Raw genomic sequence first — 21,503 nt, forward strand, 5'->3', positions numbered from 1 at the left:
TGCACATTTTTAACTTAGCTCCACTGATTTGTAATGGATCTACTTTAAGCAAAAACTATTCACAGAACACCCCCCCCCCAAGTTTTGCTTGATAGTTCATAATATTGAGAACCAGGTTTTCATCTGTGATTGGGTACAATTGGACATTATTTTGAATCAAGATGATGGACGGAACCTTTCAAAACTACCCTGATTTTAACCAAATTTTGCACAATGGTTCCTGAACCAGTTTTTATCTATATTTGGATTCAATTGGATGCCATTTTGAATGAAGATGGCAGACCAAACCTTTCAAAACTGCTCTAATTTTAATCACTGATTTAAAAAATGCACTGACTTTTGCATTTCTTAGAATTCCTGGGCAACATACTGGGTGTGACACTGCTAGTGTTGAAGGACTGGATGTTTTTGATGGTTCACGTTTCATGTAGTTTAGCAATTACCTTCATTTAGAAGTGGGTGCATCATGGGTATTTTAATTTCTGAACAAGTTTGATGGCTAGTGTGCAGCACTTTTTAGCACTGACTGTTTCTGACAGCTGACAGATCTCATATCCGAAGCCTTCTAAAAGGAACAGGAGATGCCAGCAGCACTTGAAATACCGAAGCAAAGATTTCAAAACGTGCCCCTGAATTGCATTCAACCTTTTGACACATTACTTTGTGAAATTGGGAAATGATAAAGCTGGGAGAGGATCTTGTGTTGGATACTTGCAAATGTTTGTTTATTCGATGCTCTAGTTTCTCTCCCCAGTTCCTGAATTTGCAGCAAGGCAAGTTTCTGACATGATTTGCCCTCTGTCATAAGCTTGCATCATATCTGATGCCTTTTCTACCTAATGGCTTTCTCTGCCTCTCTCCAGAAAAGTGCCAATGTTTGGTTTGGAGGCCATCTTCAGGAATGGCAAAGCTGTTGGGCACATCCGTAGGGCGGACTTTGGGCATGCTATCAACAAGACAATAGCTTATGGCTACATCCGGGATCCTGATGGTGGACCGGTGAGTCTTGGAAGCAACACATCTCCAAGTTGCATTGAGATGAGTGGGCAATTCTCTATTTGGTGCTAGGAGTGCCAATTATACTTGAAAATGCAGGCTTTCTGATCCTGCCTTTAAAAAACCTATGCAAAACATTACAGGGAGGTTCCATGAGTTAGTGCCAATGAAACTGCATCAGGTTTCTTTTTTGGGGGGGTAGTTGTTTGATTAATTGGTTAATTAATTAGAATTATTACCTGCGTTGACACAATAATGAAACCCCAGATTGGGACCATGGGTCAAGTCAGGGTGAGAACCGGGTGGTGTGCAGCCCTCTCTGATGAATTGGTTTGTGGCTGTTTTTGTGTTTTATTCATATCTTGTTTCTTTCCTATTTTAAATCTCATCATGAGCTGAACTGAGCTGTTGAGAGAGCTGTAGGGTAACTAGCTGAAATACTTTTAAAATGAATAATTATGGAGGGTCAGTAGTCCACAGCCCCAAAGTTCTTTAGCAGCCCCTGCCTGCCTGCCCACCTTTTCCCCAATCCAAGAAGGAGATACGCCTGTCACTGTGGACATGATTTCCAGCAATTTAATGACTTTGCCCTCCCTATGCCTTTAGCCTATTCCCTTCTCCCTTTTGCTGGCATCTAGTAATGCAACAGAGGAGCCTTAAGCGAAAAGTGGGGGGGGGGGGGAGAGCTTGACATCAAAGGAAGGGAGGGAGGGGTGGTGTATATGTGTGTGTGTGTTGGGGAGGGGAGGAATTGTTGGTGAAGCTGAAATCTCTTGACAGTTTGTTTTGGACCAGATGGACAAGCCACAAGGGATGAGGGCTTTTGTGTGCACGTGCAAGAGGTTGAGATGGGAACACTGTGCTGTCACGAAATGAGATGATGATAAGGTTTCCTTGGGTGCACTGTGACATTCAGCTGTTCCCTGCTGTGGATTTAGGGTCATTGACCAATTATGGAGTTTTTACTTGATACGTTGACTTTTTATTGATGAAGCTGTGTCGGCCTGTGTGCCTTAGAACAGGGGCTGTATCTCACTGGGAGAACATCTGCTTTGAATGCAAAAGATTTAGTCCCCAGCATCTCCAGGTAGGGCTGGAAAAGACTCCCTTTCCGAAACCCTAGAGAGTCGCTGCCAGTCAGTGTAGACAGAACTGAGCTAGATGGACCAGATATCTGACTCAGTGAAAGGCAGCTTTCAATGTATCTGTTTAATTCAGCCTCTGCTTTCAGAACCATGGGACTGGAATTTTGTTTTTTTAAAGAAAAATGAATTGCAGCAGCAGAGTGCAGGTTCAATCTCCAGCAACTCCCATCTGAAACCCCTGGAGAGCCATTGCCAGTCAGTGCAGGCAGTACTAAGTGAGATGGACTGACTATAGAAGGCAGCTTTCTATATTCCAGAACAGCAATTTTGATGCAGTGTTTTGCTGTTTGTTTACTGAACTTTCCTTTCAAGCACCTCCAGTGTTTTTTCACATTGCTTGCTACCCACATAACAGTATCCTTGAATTGATGTGTTCAGAAGGGTACCTCACCTCCAAAAAACCTTTAGTTCAGGCACTGTGAACCCCCAATTAAAGGAGTGGAAGGGGCCCCCATGCTGGGAAACAGTGCTGCTGCTGCTGTTGTGGCAGACAGGTGATGTTCTGCTGAGTGGACTGATCACCAAATGTGCCCTGCAGAATGCATTGCTCATTAAGCAGATGTTTGACATGTGGGGTTGCTCTTTCCCACCTGGTATGATAATCCCAGTCTCATTTGCATGTTAATAGCAGCCGTAAGAAGAACAAGGGGGGAAATTAAACGAAACCCTTTTGGTGGGAACATATCTAATACTTATATCTACAACATGGCTTTGTCTCATCTTCAGGTCTCCCTGGACTTTGTGAAAAGTGGTGAATACACCTTGGAAAGGATGGGGGTCCCTTACGCAGCCAAAGCACACACTAGGACACCCTTTGATCCAGAGAACAAGAGAGTGAAAGGGATCTACTGAGATGGAAGGACAAAGGACTGGACTATGACTAGACTATAAGCTGGCTGGGGCAGGGGACAAGTGATGACTCAGCAAAATTCCACAGAGCTTAGGACCCAAGGAAAACTTGAAGAGCCCTGCTGGACCGGATCAATGTGGAAGTGACCTCCACCAATCAATTGGTAGTGGCCAGTGAAATGCCTCAAGAAGAAGCTCTGTAGCAGATCATGACAATCATGTTCCTTCCCCCCACCCCACTCTACCCCATGCAATGGAAGCTGCTCCATTAGGGCAAATGGGGTTCTGCCCCACCAACCCCACTCTGCCTTCAGCTAGCTCTTATATGCCTTCTTTCCTATTTACGAGAAGCCTAGGGAATGGCATTGCCTGTCAGCTTCCACCTCCTCCTCCTTAGTCTCAGTGTTGCCCTTTGTAGAAGTCAGCTCATAGGAAGATGGGGATAACACTGGAATTAGTTGGCCCTGCCTGTCACTGGCTCTGGCTCCAGCTCCGCCTATAGCTTGGGCGCCCTGCGTTCCCCAGTACCAGTTTCAATGAGGATCAGCCCCTGTGATTTCTCTTCAGCATCCACTACTCCTGTCAGTCTTACCATGAACTTCCTTTTCTGCTGAGATGCTTAACGCCTTCTGGGACATATTGTTATTTCTATTGACAACTGGACACAAATTGGTGCCCTACTGTCTTGATTTCAACACAACCACCCAGCCCCTGTCCTATCCAAGAAATCAGAGTTGGGTCACTATATGGCTTTTAACAGTGTGATCCTAACCTTGCCTGCTCAGAAGGCCCGCTGACTTCAGCGGTAGCTTGAGGATGCAGCGAAATTGATTAACTTTGCTTACAAATAAAAGCAGTTCTTGGGATGAAAGTAGCAGACTTTCTTAATGATCTGAGGGCTTGTCACTGTTAGGTGGCATTTTAGAAGAGGCAGGTGGAATGCCCTGCCTAGAAGCTAGAGATAAATACGCTTTAGGAGCCAGTGTGGTGAAGTGGTTATAGAGCCTTGGACTAGGACCCCGGAGGCCAGGGCTCAAATCCCTGCTTAAGGGTGACAGCTGGTGGGGGAGCTTGGGTCAAGTGCTCTCTCTTGGCAAATCCAACTCACAGGGTAATTATGGTGACAAAATGGAGAGGAGGAGAAGAAGAAACCCTGTATATAATTATGTTTAATTTTATTGAATATTGAAATGAAAGTTGGGAAAGCTAATGTATTTGGAGCAGCAATGGAGGGAGGGAAAAAGAAGGAACATGGGGGAAGTCAGCTTTTAAATTTCTATTAATTTGGTGACAATTCATTGAAATTAATGGAAAATCAATAAAAAAATTGGCAAAAAGAAGAAGAACCCTGCAGGATCAGGCCAAAGGCCCATCTAGTCCAGCATCTTGTTCTTGCAGTTTCCAACCAGATGCCCCAGTGGGAATGAGCACAAGAACATTCTCTCTTCTGGTTTCCAGCAACCGATATTCAGAAGGAATAAGGCAAGCAGGGCTCTCAAGCAAACCATGGAGCTAGAAGTGACAAGCCAATTGTAACGCCATTTTTGCAGATGCAGTTTCTGGGGACTAGTCTCCTGGTCTTCAAATACACAAATAAACAATGATGATTAATATCTTTGTGTTCCTTCCATAGACTGTGAGGTTTGTCCATCAAGGAGAAAAGAGCGCACATACACATTGCAGCAGGCTTGGTGTAATCTTTGCAATTACGTTTATTTATAAGTGTTGCGGGTTGAGTTGTAACTATTAACGGGTTTGTGGGTGAAAAATACACACAGATGGTCCGTGTTCCTCCATCACATCAGCTCAGGTCCACAGACCAATCAGTCCTCAACACAGAGGGCATTAGGCTCATTTTCTGTGTTTTGACACTCCCACTCAATTTGATTATTATTTTAAAAGACTTCCTCTTTTGAGTTTTGGAGCAGAACTTGGGGTGGGTCAGAGGAACACCTGGTGGGATCTGGTTTGTAGGCAGAGCCAAAGGGGAGTCAGGCCTTGTTATGTGCCTCAGAATGGGGCCATCTATGAAGATACATCTGTGAGGCTCATTTTTGTTTGAGAATAAGTCCCGTCGCTCACCCGCAGAGCTGCTATGATTGAAATCCAAGCGTACTGCTCTCTGTAGGCTTGTCCTAACTTCTGAACAGAGCTTCACTCAACACCCCCACACACCTCAAAAAACCCTGGCTCTAGGTCTGCCTCCTGGGGTGGTAAAGAAATTCTCCTTTGCCCATTATCCTTTTATGAGGATTGCAGCTGTCTGCTTAAAAGCCCAACCTGTACTATACATTCCAAGCAGTATTATCACAGCTTAACATATCTGCCCCCCCCCAAAAAAATCATGGGAACTGTAGCTTGTTCAGGGTGTTGAAAGCTGTTAGAGTTACAGTTCCCAGAGTTCGCTGTGAAGAGGGATTGATTGTTAAACCACTCTGAGAATTGTAGCCCTGTTAGGAGACACACACCCCATCTCCATTCTTCTAACAGTTCTCTGTACCCTTAATGAATTATTGGAGGGAAATAATATTTGGGGGAAGTTTAAAGTGGTATCATAGTGCTTTAAATGTAAGGTGTGGATGAGGCCTAAGTTAGGTCCAGCTCTCACTTTAAAGGCACCTTGTTGAGTTTAACAAGAGTGGGAGACACTGGGGGACGGACTAGGTTGGGCTCGCAGCTTGACTCTGGTTCCTGTAGTATCTCTGTGATCTTCGGTACAGGTTGCTTCTCCCATTCACCCTGGAGAGAGAAGCAGTTTATTAATTATTCATCATCATCATCATCATCATCCTCATTTTACATACATCCCATGGTAAGTCACAGTAACTTACAAATACACTGTAAAAACTGCTAAGAAATATTTTGAATAACAGTGCAAATCAGCAAACATAAGTCTTTCGACAGACGCTCCCAGTCACCAGTATAGCTGCCACATTCTGGATTAGTTGTAGTATCCAGGTAACCTTCAAAGGTAGCCCCACATAGAGCGCATTGCAGTAGTCCAAGCAAGAGATAACTAGAGCATGCACCACTCTGGCGAGACAGTCTGCGGGCAGGTAGGGTCTCAGCCTGCGTACCAGATGGAGCTGATAAGCAGCTGCCCTGGACACAGAATTGACCTGCACCTCCATGGACAGCTGTGAGTCCAGAATGACTCCCAGGCTGCGCACCTGGTCCTGAATGGGGCACAGTTACCCCATTCAGGACCAGGGAGTCCTCCACACCCGCTTGCCTCCTTCCCTCAGAAACAGCACTTCTGTCTTGTCAGGATTCAACCTCAATCTGTTAGCTGCCATCCATCCTCCAAGGATTTAGCCATGTCAGTTGCCTTTAGCTGCCGTTTAGTGTCAACTCTAATTACAGCCAATGTTGCCTCCCCAATACAGTTCAGAACACAAGAAGTGCTTCCTGGATCCGGCCAATGGCTCATCTAGTCCAGCATCCTGTTCTTACAGTGGCCAACTACAGATGCCCATTATGGGAAGCCCACAAGCCGGACCTGAGCACATCAGCAACCCTTCCTTTTTATGGTTCCCTAAAACTGGCATTCAGAAGTAGACTATCCCTGGTCATGGAAGTTCTGATATCACAGCAGACCTCCATATGGCAAGCCCTGCTGCCTCAAGCTAGCATCCTGTTCTTACAGCGGCCAACCAGATGCCTGTGGGAAACAGGCTGCGAGCACAAGAGCCCTCTCCCCTCCTGTGTTTCCTGCAACTGGTACTCAGAAGCATTGCTGCTTCCATTGCTGCCTCAGGAGGCAGAGCTTCGTCATCGTGGCTTGTAGCCATCAATAGCCTTCACTATTAATTTGTCTAAACTTCTTATAAAAGCCATCTAGGTTGGTGGCCATCACTGCCTCCCTGTGGGAGTGAGTTCCATAGTTTAACTATGCACTGTGTGAATAAGTTATTCCCCCACCTCTGTCCAGATAAGATAGCTGCTTTCAAAGGCATTTCTTAACTTCCAGTCCTTTAAGTGTTTGATGGCGAGCACTGAACTTTCTGCACAATTGGGGCCATGTGCTTGACCTCTCAACTCTAAGCCTTTTGTTCATCATCCCACTTCTTTGGGAACTAGATGCCAAAAAAATGAGGGGTGAATAGCAGAACAGCTCCAAAACTCTGGAGTGAGTTCAACCATCCAATGCCAAACTCAGGGAAAGAGGCTTAGAACAGCCCAATTTTCTTTAGGTATGGTCTTCTCACAGTGCGACAGATTCCTGATTCCATTCCAGAATGCAAATCTGGTCTTATCATTCAGCAGAGTGAGGCAGTAGCCTCAGGAGGAATGTGCAGGAAGCAGTGGCAAGCTGATGGTTTGACCTACACCCTCTAAACTAGCTTGCTGTCCTCAGATGCAATGGAGTCACCAGCACTGAAGTTAAGATTCAACAGGGTTCTGCATGTGGAATTGGGTGGAGGCCCCCTCTTGCCCCTAGAGACCACATGGATTCCAGGCATCAGCAGATGTGGAGCTCTGAGTCATCCCTAGTAGGCCTTGCCTTGGTGGATCATACAAAAGTTTCCCTAGCCTTGCACTGTCCTCCAAATCCAAGAACTTCCCCTTCATAAAGTGGATTCAATCCTTCTATTTATGACTTAAACAGTTTGGGTGATTACTTTTAAAGTCCAACTACAGAAGCAAAGGTCTTCAGTGATGAAGGCTGCTCATCATATGTCCCTCCTGGCCAAGATTATTCATTGTCACTTTCTATGAGACCTATCTTTGGGCTGAAAGAGTCTAAAATAGACAGTCAAAAAGGCACATTTTTTCTCCTGGGATGCCCTGAGAGCTGGGGTGCGTGTATGTATGTGTGTTTGGTGCTTTATATTCAATGTCACTGAGAAATACCTATGGAATTTTGCACTTCTGATATGAAAAGCATAAATCTGTTGCTCCAGAGGAGTCTCCACTTGTGCTAGCTGTAGACCTTCATGCATAGGCAACACACTGTGGCCATTCAGGTCTGCATTACTACTTAGAAACATGTACCTGTGCAATGCAATGCAATGGGGAGAAAATTAGACAGTTGTGAATAATAATATGCATGCAATGCAAAACAGGGCAAAATAATACTTGGAAGGGAGGAGGGGAACTTGTTCCACTTGTCTTCATCATGAAAAAAGAATGCAATGGGTTGTATCCAGTGCTAGCCCTACTCAGAGTAGACCTATTGAAATTAATGGCCAAGACCAACTTGTCCAACATTAGTTGTGGGCTACATTCAAACAACACTTTATTCCATTTCCCTGATGTTGCCCAAACTATTAATTTGCACATTATATTTGCGCTTTCAAATAAAGTAAAAACCACTTCCTGAAATCTGGCAGAATATAGCAGAACATCATTTCGATGTTATTTGATTCCAGGGGAAAAAATCCATTTGCAACCCCCTTAACCCAGAAAATTGTGGGAGTAAAGTGATGAAATTTTAAGCAGTTATACCATATTACAATTCCATCCTGCTGTTTTAAGGGGAGATGTGGGGGAACAGAAGCTCGCATGTGCAGAAGAGGTGGGGAGTATTGGCGTTGTCCAGTGATGTTCATCTTTATGTCATGCCACACCCAGTGGTGTGAATGACATTCAGCATGACATGCATTGCAGGGGTTTGGGCTAGATCAAAAAAGCCACTGTGGTAAAAAAGCCACAGCTCCATAATGCCACAAGTACTGCCACATGAAAGGAACATTAGAACAGGACAGAAATGCTGGTTTTACAATCGGGAAAACTGATGCAATGTGCCCAGGATCTGAATAAACCTGTGGAGTAGACCCATTAATTCCAATAGTTCACTTAGATATTAGCCCTTGTGTTCATTGACAAAGAAACCCAGCACAGACCAAGGAATTGGTAAAACACCTTTGATTTCTCTGTCCACTTCCCCCATCTTCCCCCAAAGTTCCTCATTGCTATACATACCGGGAAAAGCACTGCTGAGGATTTATTACAATGCATAGAAATTGGGGCAAAGTCATAGAGGGACTTCAGGACATCTCTGTTGAAAGAATTCCAAGGGACAGAAGCAAATTGCTCTGTGACAGAGGTCTCTGGGCATGTGCAGACATCCTCATCGTTAAACCTGCCAGAAGAAGAAAACTATTGTCTCAGGGAGGGAAGAAGAGAAAAAGGCAAAGCCTCATAACATCAAAAACAGCTTAGTAGTACAGCACCTGCAGAAGGTTCCAGGTTCAATACCTAGAATCTGCAGGTGGAGCTGGGAAAAGACTCCCTGCCTGAAATCCCCAAAAGCCACTGCCAGTCAGAGTGGACAAAACTGAGCTGGATGGACCAAGGATCTGATTCAGTATAAGGCAGCTTTCTATTAAACTCAGTCCTTCCTTCAGAATTCTGGGGACCAGAATCTTGCTTTATTTTAAGGGGCAGAGTGATAGTTCAGTAGAGCAAAGCAGCTGCTTTGCATACAAGAGGTTCCATCCCCAATGGTATCTACAGGTAGGACTGTGAGTGTCCCTGTTGACCGTATGTTAAATTAGGCTTTAAATAACCCTAATTAAACTTTAGCCCTGTCCCACAAATTGATTCTGGGTCTGGATTCAAGCTGGGTTGGGTTTTCTCTGCGTCAGCCCAGTTTGGGCCAAGGTAGCCCTACCAGAGACCATTTTGGTGGAGCCTCCAGCAAACCAGTTTGTCCCTCAGTTAATGATCTCACATTAGGGCAATTACAATGCATTACCTGTTTACTAGATTAAAATAGCGATGGAGGTAGCCCAAATCTATGGCGCTCTTACACAGCTCCAACTCCGTCTGGGGGTAGTAGTGGATGTAGTTCACACACATCTCTTCCATAATGCCAAAACCGCCCTGTAGGTTGCAGAAATTGAGAAGAAGATGTGAATGGAGGGACCCAGTTCTGTTGACTCCTCCCATGAGGGAGGCCTTTCCCATTGCACACCAAACCCAAACTCCCACATTCCATAGTCTTTCCTTCATTTGGGAGTAAACCCCATTCAATCCAACAGGACTTCTTTCTAAGTAGACATGGTCTCACTTGGATTACACCCTCACCCAGTTCCAGAAGGAGGCCAAAAATCATAGTGTTCCATGTTACAAAATGCAATATTAAAAAGTTACACGATCAAGCAATCCACATTCTGCAAAAGGGTGTCTATAAACCATGCAGATTAAGAATGGGAATTTGTACTACTGTTTATTTTGAGTACTTCATTCTGGTTTTGCATGTCATATGCAGTGTTAGACAGAAAACGAAGGCAGCACCCCTTTGGCTTCTGGGTTTTTGCATATCTTCACAAGTGGCACAAATCCATACTGTATCCCAGAACCTATCCAGAGATGCTCACCACAGTTGCCTTAGTCCTGTCTTCAGTGTTGTACATGCAGGTGGTTCTTAGAACATCACCCTGTTGGTAGAAAAACACATATTTGAAACTGGGGCGGGAGCGGGGAGCTTTTCAGCTTGAGGGCTGCATTCTCTAATGGGCAACTTTTTGGAGGTCATATGGCTGTGGTGAGTGGGGACAAAGGTGAAAGTGGGCAATGGATTTGAATTTTACCCATGTGCAGTAGGTTAGTTTCTACACGCACACACACACAAACATTCCTTTCTCAATCCTCCTTCCAGGCAAGCAAGTGGCATTATCAGAGTTCAAGGACATATTTACAATCATGCAAAAACACTCAGGGAGGGTGTGAAGCCAAGCTGTTGAGGGGTGTGGCTGGTGAGAGTTGCAAGGGTCAGACAGAAAGGACTGAAGAGCTGCATTTGGGCCCCAGGCTTGGGGTTCTGCAGTCCTATAGTAAATGGGCATAAGTGAGAGCAGGATGCTGGGCTGGAAGGGCCTTTTTGCCTGATCCAGCTGGGCTCCTCTTATGTCCTTATCTCTTCCAGCTAAATCACACTTCCCTGTCTCCTATTCTCACCCATACAGGGTTTCTGTGCCTATTTTCCTCTCCATTCCTTTTTGTCTTATATCTGTTCAATTTGTCATCTTTGGATAGCTGAGAGCCCCAGCCAAAAAGGCAGTCTGTGTCGAGAGAAAACCCTGGAAATAAACAGAAAAGCGCCAGAGAGCTGGTGTCTGCATCACCTGCCCTCACTTCCTCTTGGGACGCTAATGCTTTTCAACAGCGTTCCTTCTGGGGAGAATGACCAGCTGGGCCTGTGCATCTGTGACACCAGGGCTCTGCAGCAAGAGAAAAAGTGGCAGGGATCCACACCATGCCATCTGGTGCCTCCACTCATGTAACGTTCAAGAATCCCTGCCTGAAACCCTGGAGAGCTGCTGCCAGTCAGTGCAGAGGACACTGAGATAGATGGGCCAATCAATATGAAAGAGACTCAGTAAAAGTATTTAAATACAAGAAAAGCAGCAAGGAATATAAAATAGCAAAATTGCAGCAAACTCACCAATCACACTGGGTATGTATTTATGAGCAACACATGGAGTGTTAGGGGAAGGGCAGTTTCTCTGATTAGGAGACATGTCTGCACTAAGTGCACCCTGCACTTAGCTCTCACCTGCGGCTCCTAGAAGCTGTCAGCATATGACAGCGGCCACACCCCAGAAAACAGCTTCAACTGGCCTGCTAAACGAGGTGAGGGGAGCCAACAGGTCACAAACTCCTGGTGTGTTAGGGACTTTCCCTGCCTGTGAAGACAGGCTCCAGCAGATTAAGCAGATGAGACCAATAGTAGGCCCAGTGGTCAAGAAGGCAGTTTCTGAATGCACTGTAGAAGGAAGTGATGGGCAGGTGGGGCTTCCCAACCTGGGAAGGGAGCCCAGGTAGGAGAGAAGGAAAACTCTGATCCTAAACCTCCACTGTCTTGTGGGATATCTTCAGAAGAAAAGGCCAAGGAGTAAACTCTATACAAATACAGAGTGGAGTCTTGAATGTGGTTGGATGGTGCCTTGTACGTCTCCTTCTGGCAACTCCTGTAGCCAAGCTGGTGCCAAACATATTGCTCTGCTTTCCTTTGGACCACATCAGCCAGGCTGAGAGGGTGGTCTTGTTGTGTGGGCAGCCCAGGACCTCCATTCACACTGCCCAGGCTTTGAACCCCAGGGGAGTAACTTCTGTGCTGCTAACACAGTGATTTAACTCAACCCCTGCAGGCACACTCCATTGTCTCCTGAGACAGACCGATGCCAGCAACAACTCATGCTCTTACAACAACAGAGGTTCCTAGCATTCCATCTCTTGCTTGGAAGCCTGGTCAAATCTCTCTCTCTCTCCCCCCCCCCTACCTGCTCAAATCCCTTGCCTGGAGGCAAGCCCATCTACAACCAAGCACTCAGTCAGAGCAGCTGTTGTCACATCCCAAAGGACTGACCCAAAGAGAAACTCTTTTGGTGTGCGTATGCCCTTTGGAGTTTACCCCATCACTCAGAGGGTTATCCTCATCCATATCCCTAGGACTGATGGGTATTATTAATGAATAATAAGGTGGCAGAGTGTCCCCCCCAAAAAAAAAACTCCTACAAAGGATTAAACAAAACATCATTTAGACATGTGCTTACCGGGAAAACAGTCACAATTTTCTTTAACATACGGATCTCCTAAATTAAAGCGGGAGACAGGAGTAGAGAGATGTACAGGTAAGCAGAGGGTAACTGAGGTAGAAGGGAAATGTGATGGAAGGCTTTGAAGGTGAGAGATATTGCTTCACAGTCCCTTAACTGCAGTGCACTCTAGGCTTATTTTAAAATGCATTGGAACCATGGAATTGTAGAGTTGGGAGGGGACCCAATGCACCATCTAGTCCAACGAATCACAGCTGAATATTAAATAAATAATAATAATAATAATAATAATAATAATAATAATAATAATAATAATTTATTTATATCCTCCCTCCCCAACCAAAGCCGGGCTCAGAGCGGCTAACAACAGTAAAAGTAATGCAGTTTACATAAAATCACAATCAATTAATTGAAATACATTCTAATGTCAATTCATTCTAAAGTCAATTCAGAATCAAATTAATGGCAACCATTGGGCTAGAGTTCTGTGAGGATTACCAAAGGAGGGGGTCTGACTGGGCCTTCGCCAAAGGCCTGGTGGAACAGCTCTGTTTTGCAGGCCCTGCGGAAAGATGTCAAGTCCCGCAGGGCCCTAGTCTCTTGTGACAGAGTGTTCCACCAGATCGGGGCCACAGCCGAAAAAGCCCTGGCTCTGGTTGAGGCCAGCCTAACCTCCCTATGGCCCAGGACCTCCAAGATGCTTTTGTTTGAAGACTGTAAGGTCCTCTGTGGGACATACCAGGAGAGGCGGCCCCGTAGGTATGAGGGTCCTAGGCCATATAGGGCTTTAAAGCTTAAAACCAGCACCTTAAAACTGATCCTGTACTCCACTGGGAGCCAGTGCAGCTGGTATAGAACCAGGTGAATGTGATCCCGCAGCGAGGACCCCATAAGGAGTTTCACCGCGGCATTCTGCACCTGCTGGAGTTTCTGGGTCAGTCTCAAGGGCAGCCCCACATAGAGTGAATTACAATAATCAAGTCTGGAGGTGACCGTCGCGTGGATCACAGTGGCTAGGTCAGGGTGAGAGAGGTACACAGTCTGTATATAATGACTATCAAAGCTGTACCTGGAAGTGAGGGCTGTAGTGCTTGTCGATGTTGACAATTTCCTCTTCTCTCCCTTCTCTCGACAACACCGTCTCCACGCTCCTCCCTGTTAGGTGGGTGTGAAGTTGGGAAGCAAAGATGTGGATCCCAGAAGGTGGCAGTGCCTGGCAAGACAGGTCACACAAATATTTGTGGCCCAGAGGATTGAATTGCAAATGGCAAATGCTTTCAAGTGGAAAGGAAGGTGGCTACTCAGTTATCAGAAATTAATGTGGAACACCAAAAAAGGGCTAACTGCAAGTTGTCTCATGTAGTGGTTTCACTACACAATATCTAGAACTGGCATGGTTTCCCCCCTGGTTTGGACACAGGTCATGATTCTGGGGAAGGGAAATAGCTCAGGGGTGGAGCATCTCCTTTGCATGCAGAAGGTCCCAAGTTCAACCCCTAATGGCATTGCCAAGTAGGGCCAAGTGAGGCCTCTGCCAGAAACCCTGGAGAGCTGCTGTTGGCCAGTGTAGATATTACTGAATGTAGAAGGACTGTTGCTCTGACTTTATACAAGATCAACTTCCTTTGTTCCTATTTAATTCAGCCCTTTATTCAGAACCATGAGGACTAGAATCATACTTTATTTGTTGGTGCAGGGCCACAGCTCAGTCCTAGAGCAGGTGCTTTGCAAAAAGAATACCCCAGGTCTGGGACTGCCCCCTGCCTGAAACCCCACAGAGCTGCTGCCAGTGTGCTTAGACACTACTGAGCTCAGCAGACCATTGGTCTTACTCAGTAGAAGGCAGCTAGCTCCCTGTGTGCCTCGTTGGCTATGCTTGCCTAAAGGTAAACATACTCACCAGCAGTGGCGGAGTGTTCCCTGCCTGCACCATGGGGGCAAGGCTGTGGGCGGGGCCAGCCACCAGAGCGACCCCGACCCACTGCTTCAAAGTGGGGCACACTCCCAGCGACCCACAAGTCCAATGTCACTTTGCAAGACTCTCAAAAAATGACACTGGGCTCATGGGGTGCAGCGAGCATGCCTGCTCCCCTGGCCCCTGCAAGCCTAGCGCTGCTTTTGAGAGCAGTGTTGCTTACAGGGAGAGTGCCCGTAATTTGTTGCGTCTTTCTCCCGACGCCCTCCAGCTTTTGGGGTGGGATGGTGGCTGAGAAGGATGCAACAGGCATGCGCCCTAGCCCCTGTGAGCAGCGCCGTAACAAAAGCAGCACTGGGCTTGCAGGGATCAAGGTGCACGCCTGTTGCGTCCTTCTCAATCACCCTCCAGCTGGAGGGTGCTGAGAAGGAGCCAACAGCTCATGGCGGAGCAGGGCGCCTTGATACATCCTGCCCGGGTGACAGCTCACACACACACACACACCGCTATGCCCCTGCTCACCAGCTGAGTGCATTTATCAGTGCAGTAGCCAGTCAGATGGAAGTGTGTTTCGCCTGGTGGAATGGCCATCACCGGTGTGTAGACCAACCCCAGCTCCATGATCCCTGCATTGTAAGGCCGGAGAGAGGCTGTGTAATACAAGCGGATCCCTGACGAATCACGGCGACCTGTCAAAGTTTGAAAAGAAGAAGAAGCTCATCTTAACGAGAGTTGCAGAACAGCCTTCAGTGCTGGGTGTAGAACTAGGCTGTCTCCATGATCATCTTCATAGGTACAGGCAGCAGATCTTGGAAATGAATTAAGCCTTACAGGGCATGGTCTGATGATTCTACCCTTGCTATGGAGCTCACACATCACATTGTTAAACTGTGGAACTCACTCCCACAAGAGGCAGTGAGGGCCATAAGCTTGGATGGCTTTAAAAGAGGAATTGACAAATGCATGGAAGACTACCAATGCTTGCTAGCCACAAAGGCTGTGCTCTGCCTCTACCGCTGAAGGCAGAGCGCTGTTGAATACCAGTTGCAAGAAACTGCAGGAAGGGAGGGTAATGTTGAGCTCAGCTCTTGCTTATAGGCTTCCCATTGGGGTTTTTTTGTGAGGCCTCTGAGCTAACAGGGCTTAGATGCACCCCCTTTGGCCTGATCCAGCAGAACTATTCTCATGCTCTTATGTTTTGTTCTTATGGATATATTTTAAAATATATATGGATTTGGGATTAGGTTTGATGTGTGTGTGGGAATACCCTGAATGTTTTGGTTGTGGTTTTTAAAAATGTTATTATTTAATAATCTGTGGCTTCCTTCAGTGAGTGGGATGTTGCAGTCCTGCCTTTCAAAAATATAGATGAGTTTTAGATTTTTCTCTCCTTTGTTTTTAATGTTATGGGTTATCTATTTATTGCAGGTTTTTTTTATTGTTTTGTAAAAAAAAAAGTCACTAATATGTTGTAAAATACTACTACTACTACTACTACTACTACTACTACTAATCCAAACTCCATACCTACTAACTTTTAGAACACCTTATAAACAAACCTGCTTCTTTCATAACTCGGGGATTATGAGCTGTACACGCACCATAGTGGGTGATGTAAGATCTTTCTCTGCCTGGGGCCGTAATTAGCAGCCGATCCAAGTAGAATCTGCTGTCTTGGCCCCCTCTGAGTTTGCTTGAAATGTCACTGCTGTTTAATGGCCCCTCTGGGCACCTGACATCCTGCAAACTGTATACTAGATGGAGAAGGATGGTGGGGGAAAGGCTTTCAGAACTTGCAGTCCTGTGATACATGCCCCCTCACCAGCCCCCTCTGACCTCATCTTGACTCCAGATGTTCTGCTCATTGTGTGTGTGCTCCTTCAGAACCAGCAGGAAATCCATAACTGCAGCTTATTCTTTTCTCATAGCAGGACTGATGATGGAAGAAGCATCAGAAGAACATGTTGCTGGCCAATCTTGGGGCTGGGCTGTTCTCATGCCCAGTAGGTGCCCCCATCAAAATAAGCCCACTTCATACTCGCCAACATCATCTGTGCCATCCTCACTGCTAAGCCAGATGTGAAGAGCACTCCAAAAAGACGTTTACCTCCCCCACAGTTGAAGAAGAAAATGAGAAGAGCCCGGCTGCTGCACCAGGTCAAAGGGGGAAGCATCTAGTTTAGCATCCTGTTCTCACAGAAGCATCAAGTTGGAAGGGACCCTGAGGATCATCTAATCTAAACCCTGGCAATACAGGAATAGGCAGCTGTCCCTTATGGGTATTGAACCTGTGACCTTGGTGTTATCAGAACCACACTCCAACCAACTGGGCTATCTAGCAGTAGTCAGCCAACAAGATGCTCCAATGGTACCCCAAGCAGGACCTGAGTGCAAGAGCAACACTCTCACCACTTGCAATTCTCAGTAACTCATTTTCAGAGGTTTTTGACTCTCGAGATCAGACCCAAACTGGCCAGTTTCCCAATCCCCATGTTAAAGCCATAAAGGAAGATAATCTGATTTTGGCCAGGACATCCATCTCCTTTTATGTCCCTGTCTCCAAACTGGGCACAACAGATGGTTAAGAATAAATGAAGGAGGTGTTGGTTCAACAGAAAGAACCAAACCCCATTATTTATAGATGAGTTGCTTCCCAACACCCTGCGACTGTTGAGCAGCACAGATGCTGGGGCTTTCTAAAAATACTCAGAGGAAGTCAAGGAGCAGGCAACTTTGTGTTTATGGAAATGCAGCCACTTTGCATTTTCTTATCCCTCTCCCCACACCTCCCTGAAGCCAGCTTGCTGTCACAAAATGTGGTAGAAGCAGGAGAGGCTGCCCCTTCGCTCATTATTTTGAGAGGCACCTTTTCATTCTCAGCCTTGTAAGCTCAGTCAAGCAGCTAAGTGGCATTTGAGGGAGGGTGGGGAAGAAACAGCAGCCACAAAGTCTCTTCTCTCAGGTTTGAGGGATGCATAAGCAGCCTGCCCCATCCCGCCCCCCAGTCAAGGAATGATCTAATCCAACTCCCTGCAATGCAAGAATCACAGTGAAATAACACCTAACAGATGACAATCCAAGCTCTGTTTAAGAACATCCAAGGAAGGAGAGTCCACCACCCTCTGAGGGAGTCCATCCCACTGTTGAACAGATATTACCATCAGAAAGTTCCTGTCATTTGAATTCATTGTTTCAGGTTGAAGTCTCCAGAGGAGGAAAAAACAAGCTTGTTCCACCTTCCATGTGACAATCCTTTACATATTTGAAGATGGCTATCATATCTCCTCTCAGTCTCCTCTTTTCCAGGCTAAACTCCCTCAACTGTTCCCCATAAGGCTTGGTTTCCAGACCCTTTATCATTTTGATCGCCCTCCTCTGCAAGTGTTCCAGCATCTTTCTTAAATTGTGGCACCTAGAACTGGACATAGTACTCCAAGTGGGGTCTGACCAAGGCAGAATAGAGTGGCACCATTACTTCACTTGATCCAGACACTACTGGATCACGGCCTAGGACCCTCATACCTATGGGACCGCCTCTCCCGGTATGCCCCACAGAGAGCCTCAAGGTCCATAAATAGCAACACCCTAGTGGTCCTGGGCTCTAAGGAAGTTAGATTAGCTTCAACCAGAGCCAGGGCCTTTTCAACACTGGCTCCGGCCTGGTGGAACGCTCTGTCTCATGAGACCAGGGCCCTGCAGGATCTGATTTCTTTCCGCAGGGCCTGTAAGAGAGAGTTGTTCCACCTGGCCTTTGGCTTGGAGCCAATTTGATTCCCTCCCCCTTTCTTTTTTCTTTTTCCTTTCTCCTGCTGTGATGAGGCTGCATTTTAATATTTTAATGTTTCAATATTTTAATGTTGTGTTTTAATCTTGTTTTTAAGTTGTATTCATTCCACTTGTTTTTATTATTGCTTGTTAGCAGCCCTGAGCCCGGCCTTGGCTGGGGAAGGCAGGGTATTATTATTATTATTAATAATAATAATAATAACTGTTGATGCAACCTAGGATATCTTTCACTTTTTTGCTGCTGCATCATGCTGCTGACTCATGTGAAGCTTGTGGTCTATTGAGACAACTAGATGCTTTTCACATGTGATGGAAGGGGTCCCCTATCCTCATTCTAGACCCTTGATAATATTGCTTATTATTTATTTAATAAATTAAATAAATAATACAACGCTTCATCGGACAATCACAGGGCGGTGTTCATGTTTCAAATGTAAGTCATATGTAGACCTTTTAGATAACAAGTGACTAACAAGTCTTAACACCACCACCACCAAAGTTTTGTTTACCTTTGAGTTCCAGGGGATTGTGGTAATGGATTTCCAGCCGCATAAACCTGGAAGAACCAGGGCCCCCAAATGCAAGCCCTGCATCCTCTGGGTAGTAAAAAGCCTATAAGAAGGACAGGGGAGGGAGAGTTAACCAGATGGATGGTCATCGTCATCATGCCCCCCCACCCCAATATTGCAGTTCTTATGCTGACCCCCCCATGGAGGGAGTATCAGGCAGAGCTCACGACTTTTGGAAACCTGCAATGCAGAAAGGGAAAGCCCTAGCCCAGAGCTTTCCAAACGTTTCAAGCTGGTGACACCGTTTTTAGATATGCATCATTTTGCGACACAGTAATTCAGTTTTCCTAGCAAACAGGAGGTTGAACTTTCCAGCCCCAGGAGGAGCACAGGGAGCATTCACGTGGCATACCTACACGTTGCAGCCAACACACTAATGTGTTCCGACACACATTTTGGAAAGCTCTGCCCTAGTAGCCCCCAGTGATCTCTTTCCAGGATGTCTGAAGGTGTCTGTTGCTGCTGCCTATCAGGCAGAGTGAAAGGTCATCCCACAATACGTGGGCAATAGTGGAATATGCGCGTTTTGTGGGGGTCACTGGAAAGTTGCATGAATTCATTTCCATTAACTGATGGGAAACAGTTCAAAGAGGAATGGAATGGAAAGAAACTTTTGCCCCAGCCCTGTATTGGGCAGCTATCTCGATCTGACACACCTGTGCACCCATCGCCCAGGCGGCAAGCACGTGCCGGCAGTAGTTCAGGCGTTCTGGCTTCATCTTGGAGTCGCAGGGCCCATTGTAGTGTGGGAAGGTGTTGAAATTGGCAGCACACTGGAAGACCTCCATGTGGTGGACAATAGCTTCATTCCCCTCTGTGATGACCGGTTCATACTGCAAAGAGAATCAGTGTGGTGTGGTGGTTAGAGTGGTCTAGGATTTGGCAGAGACCAGGGTTCAAATCCCTCCATTGGACATGAAGTTCACTTGGTGACCTTGGAAGCCAGTCTCTGCCTTTCAGCCTATCCTGCCTCACAGAGTTGTGGGGATTAAATGAGGAGGGAGAGAAAGCCATGTCTGCCACTGATCAGACTCAGCGCTGTCTTTGGGAGACAATGGATGTAGTATTTGAAAAGAACAAAATGCAACAAAACAGTCAAAGGCCACATGTACACCATACATTTAAAGTGCTATGATAAACAGCCATGACTTACCACAAAGGATTCTGGGAGATGTAGCTTGTTAAGGGGCTGAGAGTTATTAAGAGACCCCCTATGTCCCTCTCAGAGCTAAAATTTCAAGAGCTCCCTGTGAAGAGGGATTGCTGTTTAAAACTCACACTTCCCTTTTTCCTCTTCTTTCCCTAACCACCTTGTGGGGGTGTGGGTTGCTATATGGACAGCTGTGACTTTGAGATCTGCTGAGTCATGGCTTTCCTTCCCCCCCTCCCCCTCCTACCTTTCTTGTAACCTGCAAGGTGACAGGGTCTGACTAACAGCTCTCCATAGCTGATGACTAAGGAATTCTGCAGGAATTGCCCTCTAGGCTGATTGACTTTCCCCCTCATTAGCTGGATTCTCAGATTTCGCTCTCATCCTGTTGGGAGGGTGGGGGTGGGGGGGTGGGGGACAGTTCTGCAGCTCCTACAAACCCTCCCATAGCAGAAAGTGTAACAGTGCTGAAAGGAAGGAGAGACTTGAAATATAAAAAAGGTGGAGAGGGAATTATTCGGGCCTAAATGTAAAGGTAAAGGGACCCCTGACCAATAGGTCCAGTCGTGGCTGACTCTGGGGTTGCGGCACTCATCTAGCTTTATTGGCCGAGGGAGCCAGCTTCCGGGTCATGTGGCCAGCATGACTAAGCCGCTTCTGGCAAACCAGAGCAGTGCACGGAAACGCCATTTACCTTCCCACCGGAGCGATACCTATTTATCTACTTGCACTTTGAGGTGCTTTCGAACTGCTAGGTTGGCAGGAGCAGGGACCAAGCAATGGGAGCTCACCCCGTTGCGGAGATTCGAAGCGCTGACCTTCTGATCGGCAAGTCCTAGGCTCTGTGGTTTAACCCACAGCGCCACCCGCGTACCTTTTCTTTGGGCCTACCCTCCTCTTAATTAGAGCTGTGCACTGGATTCGGACAAAGCCAGGCCACTTTGGGGTGGAGATCTGGACTGAGCTGGGAATCTGAGCTTACACTGTCAGCCCTGGATCTGACCCTCAGAGCTGCTACCCAGGGCATACTCTTACCAGCCCTCTCTGGTCTCTTCCACAAGTGCTTTTGTCAGGCTAGAATATGCAATTGAGCTGTGAAGATGTCTCTTGCTTTTCTGCATGGAGAAAGGTATGGAGGCATATGCAGAAACCTCTGGCTTGCACAGATGGAATTACTGAGAGCTTGCCTCTACAAAGAAATGAGCCCCAACCATTGCCCCCCACTGCCTCCAGCAGCATAGTGACAAATTCATTCAAGATAGTCACAGACACCACCACCCATCACAACCATGCCCCCTTCTAAGATTATGCAACCTTCTAAGATTTCAGAATAATCCATACACTAATAATAATTAGAAATGCATTCCAACAATCAATGCAGATCTCTGTATGTTGCCTTTTGACTGGATCTACTATTTTCTGTGCAGGTACAACACAGGCAAATAATTTGGAGTACTCCAATATACAGTGGTACCTCGGGTTAAGAACTTAATTCGTTCCGGAGGTCCGTTCGTAACCTGAAACTGTTCTTAACCTGAGGTATCACTTTAGCTAATGGGGCCTCCCGCTGCCGCCGTGTGATTTCTG

At 46.4% G+C, this 21,503-nt stretch overlaps 2 protein-coding genes across 4 annotated transcripts in view; one reads left to right on the forward strand and one right to left on the reverse strand.

Annotated features, from left to right (window-relative positions):
* The window catches only part of SARDH (sarcosine dehydrogenase), a 50,196-nt gene extending 45,593 nt beyond the window's left edge, over positions 1 to 4,603 (forward strand). Inside the window, exons 21-22 of the mRNA XM_083485057.1 lie at positions 864 to 999; positions 2,868 to 4,603. Coding sequence (XP_083341183.1) covers positions 864 to 999; positions 2,868 to 2,993 — 262 coding nt within the window. The 3' untranslated portion in view covers positions 2,994 to 4,603. The remainder of the gene's footprint in view (positions 1 to 863; positions 1,000 to 2,867) is intronic.
* Positions 4,604 to 4,686: 83 nt separating this feature from the next.
* Positions 4,687 to 21,503, reverse strand: part of DBH (dopamine beta-hydroxylase) — a 36,031-nt gene continuing 19,214 nt past the window's right edge. For all 3 annotated transcript variants that reach the window (XM_083485161.1, XM_083485160.1, XM_083485159.1), the window contains 9 exons: positions 19,423 to 19,599; positions 18,707 to 18,809; positions 14,934 to 15,100; positions 13,566 to 13,709; positions 12,494 to 12,532; positions 10,316 to 10,375; positions 9,691 to 9,818; positions 8,916 to 9,075; positions 4,687 to 5,729 (listed from right to left, as the gene is read on the reverse strand). In XM_083485161.1, the coding sequence (XP_083341287.1) occupies positions 5,595 to 5,729; positions 8,916 to 9,075; positions 9,691 to 9,818; positions 10,316 to 10,375; positions 12,494 to 12,532; positions 13,566 to 13,709; positions 14,934 to 15,100; positions 18,707 to 18,809; positions 19,423 to 19,599 (1,113 nt within the window). In that variant the 3' untranslated portion in view covers positions 4,687 to 5,594. The remainder of the gene's footprint in view (positions 5,730 to 8,915; positions 9,076 to 9,690; positions 9,819 to 10,315; positions 10,376 to 12,493; positions 12,533 to 13,565; positions 13,710 to 14,933; positions 15,101 to 18,706; positions 18,810 to 19,422; positions 19,600 to 21,503) is intronic.

The sequence above is a fragment of the Podarcis liolepis genome, assembly GCF_965112155.1.
Source record: "Podarcis liolepis genome assembly, chromosome: Z".
NCBI lineage: Eukaryota > Metazoa > Chordata > Lepidosauria > Squamata > Lacertidae > Podarcis > Podarcis liolepis.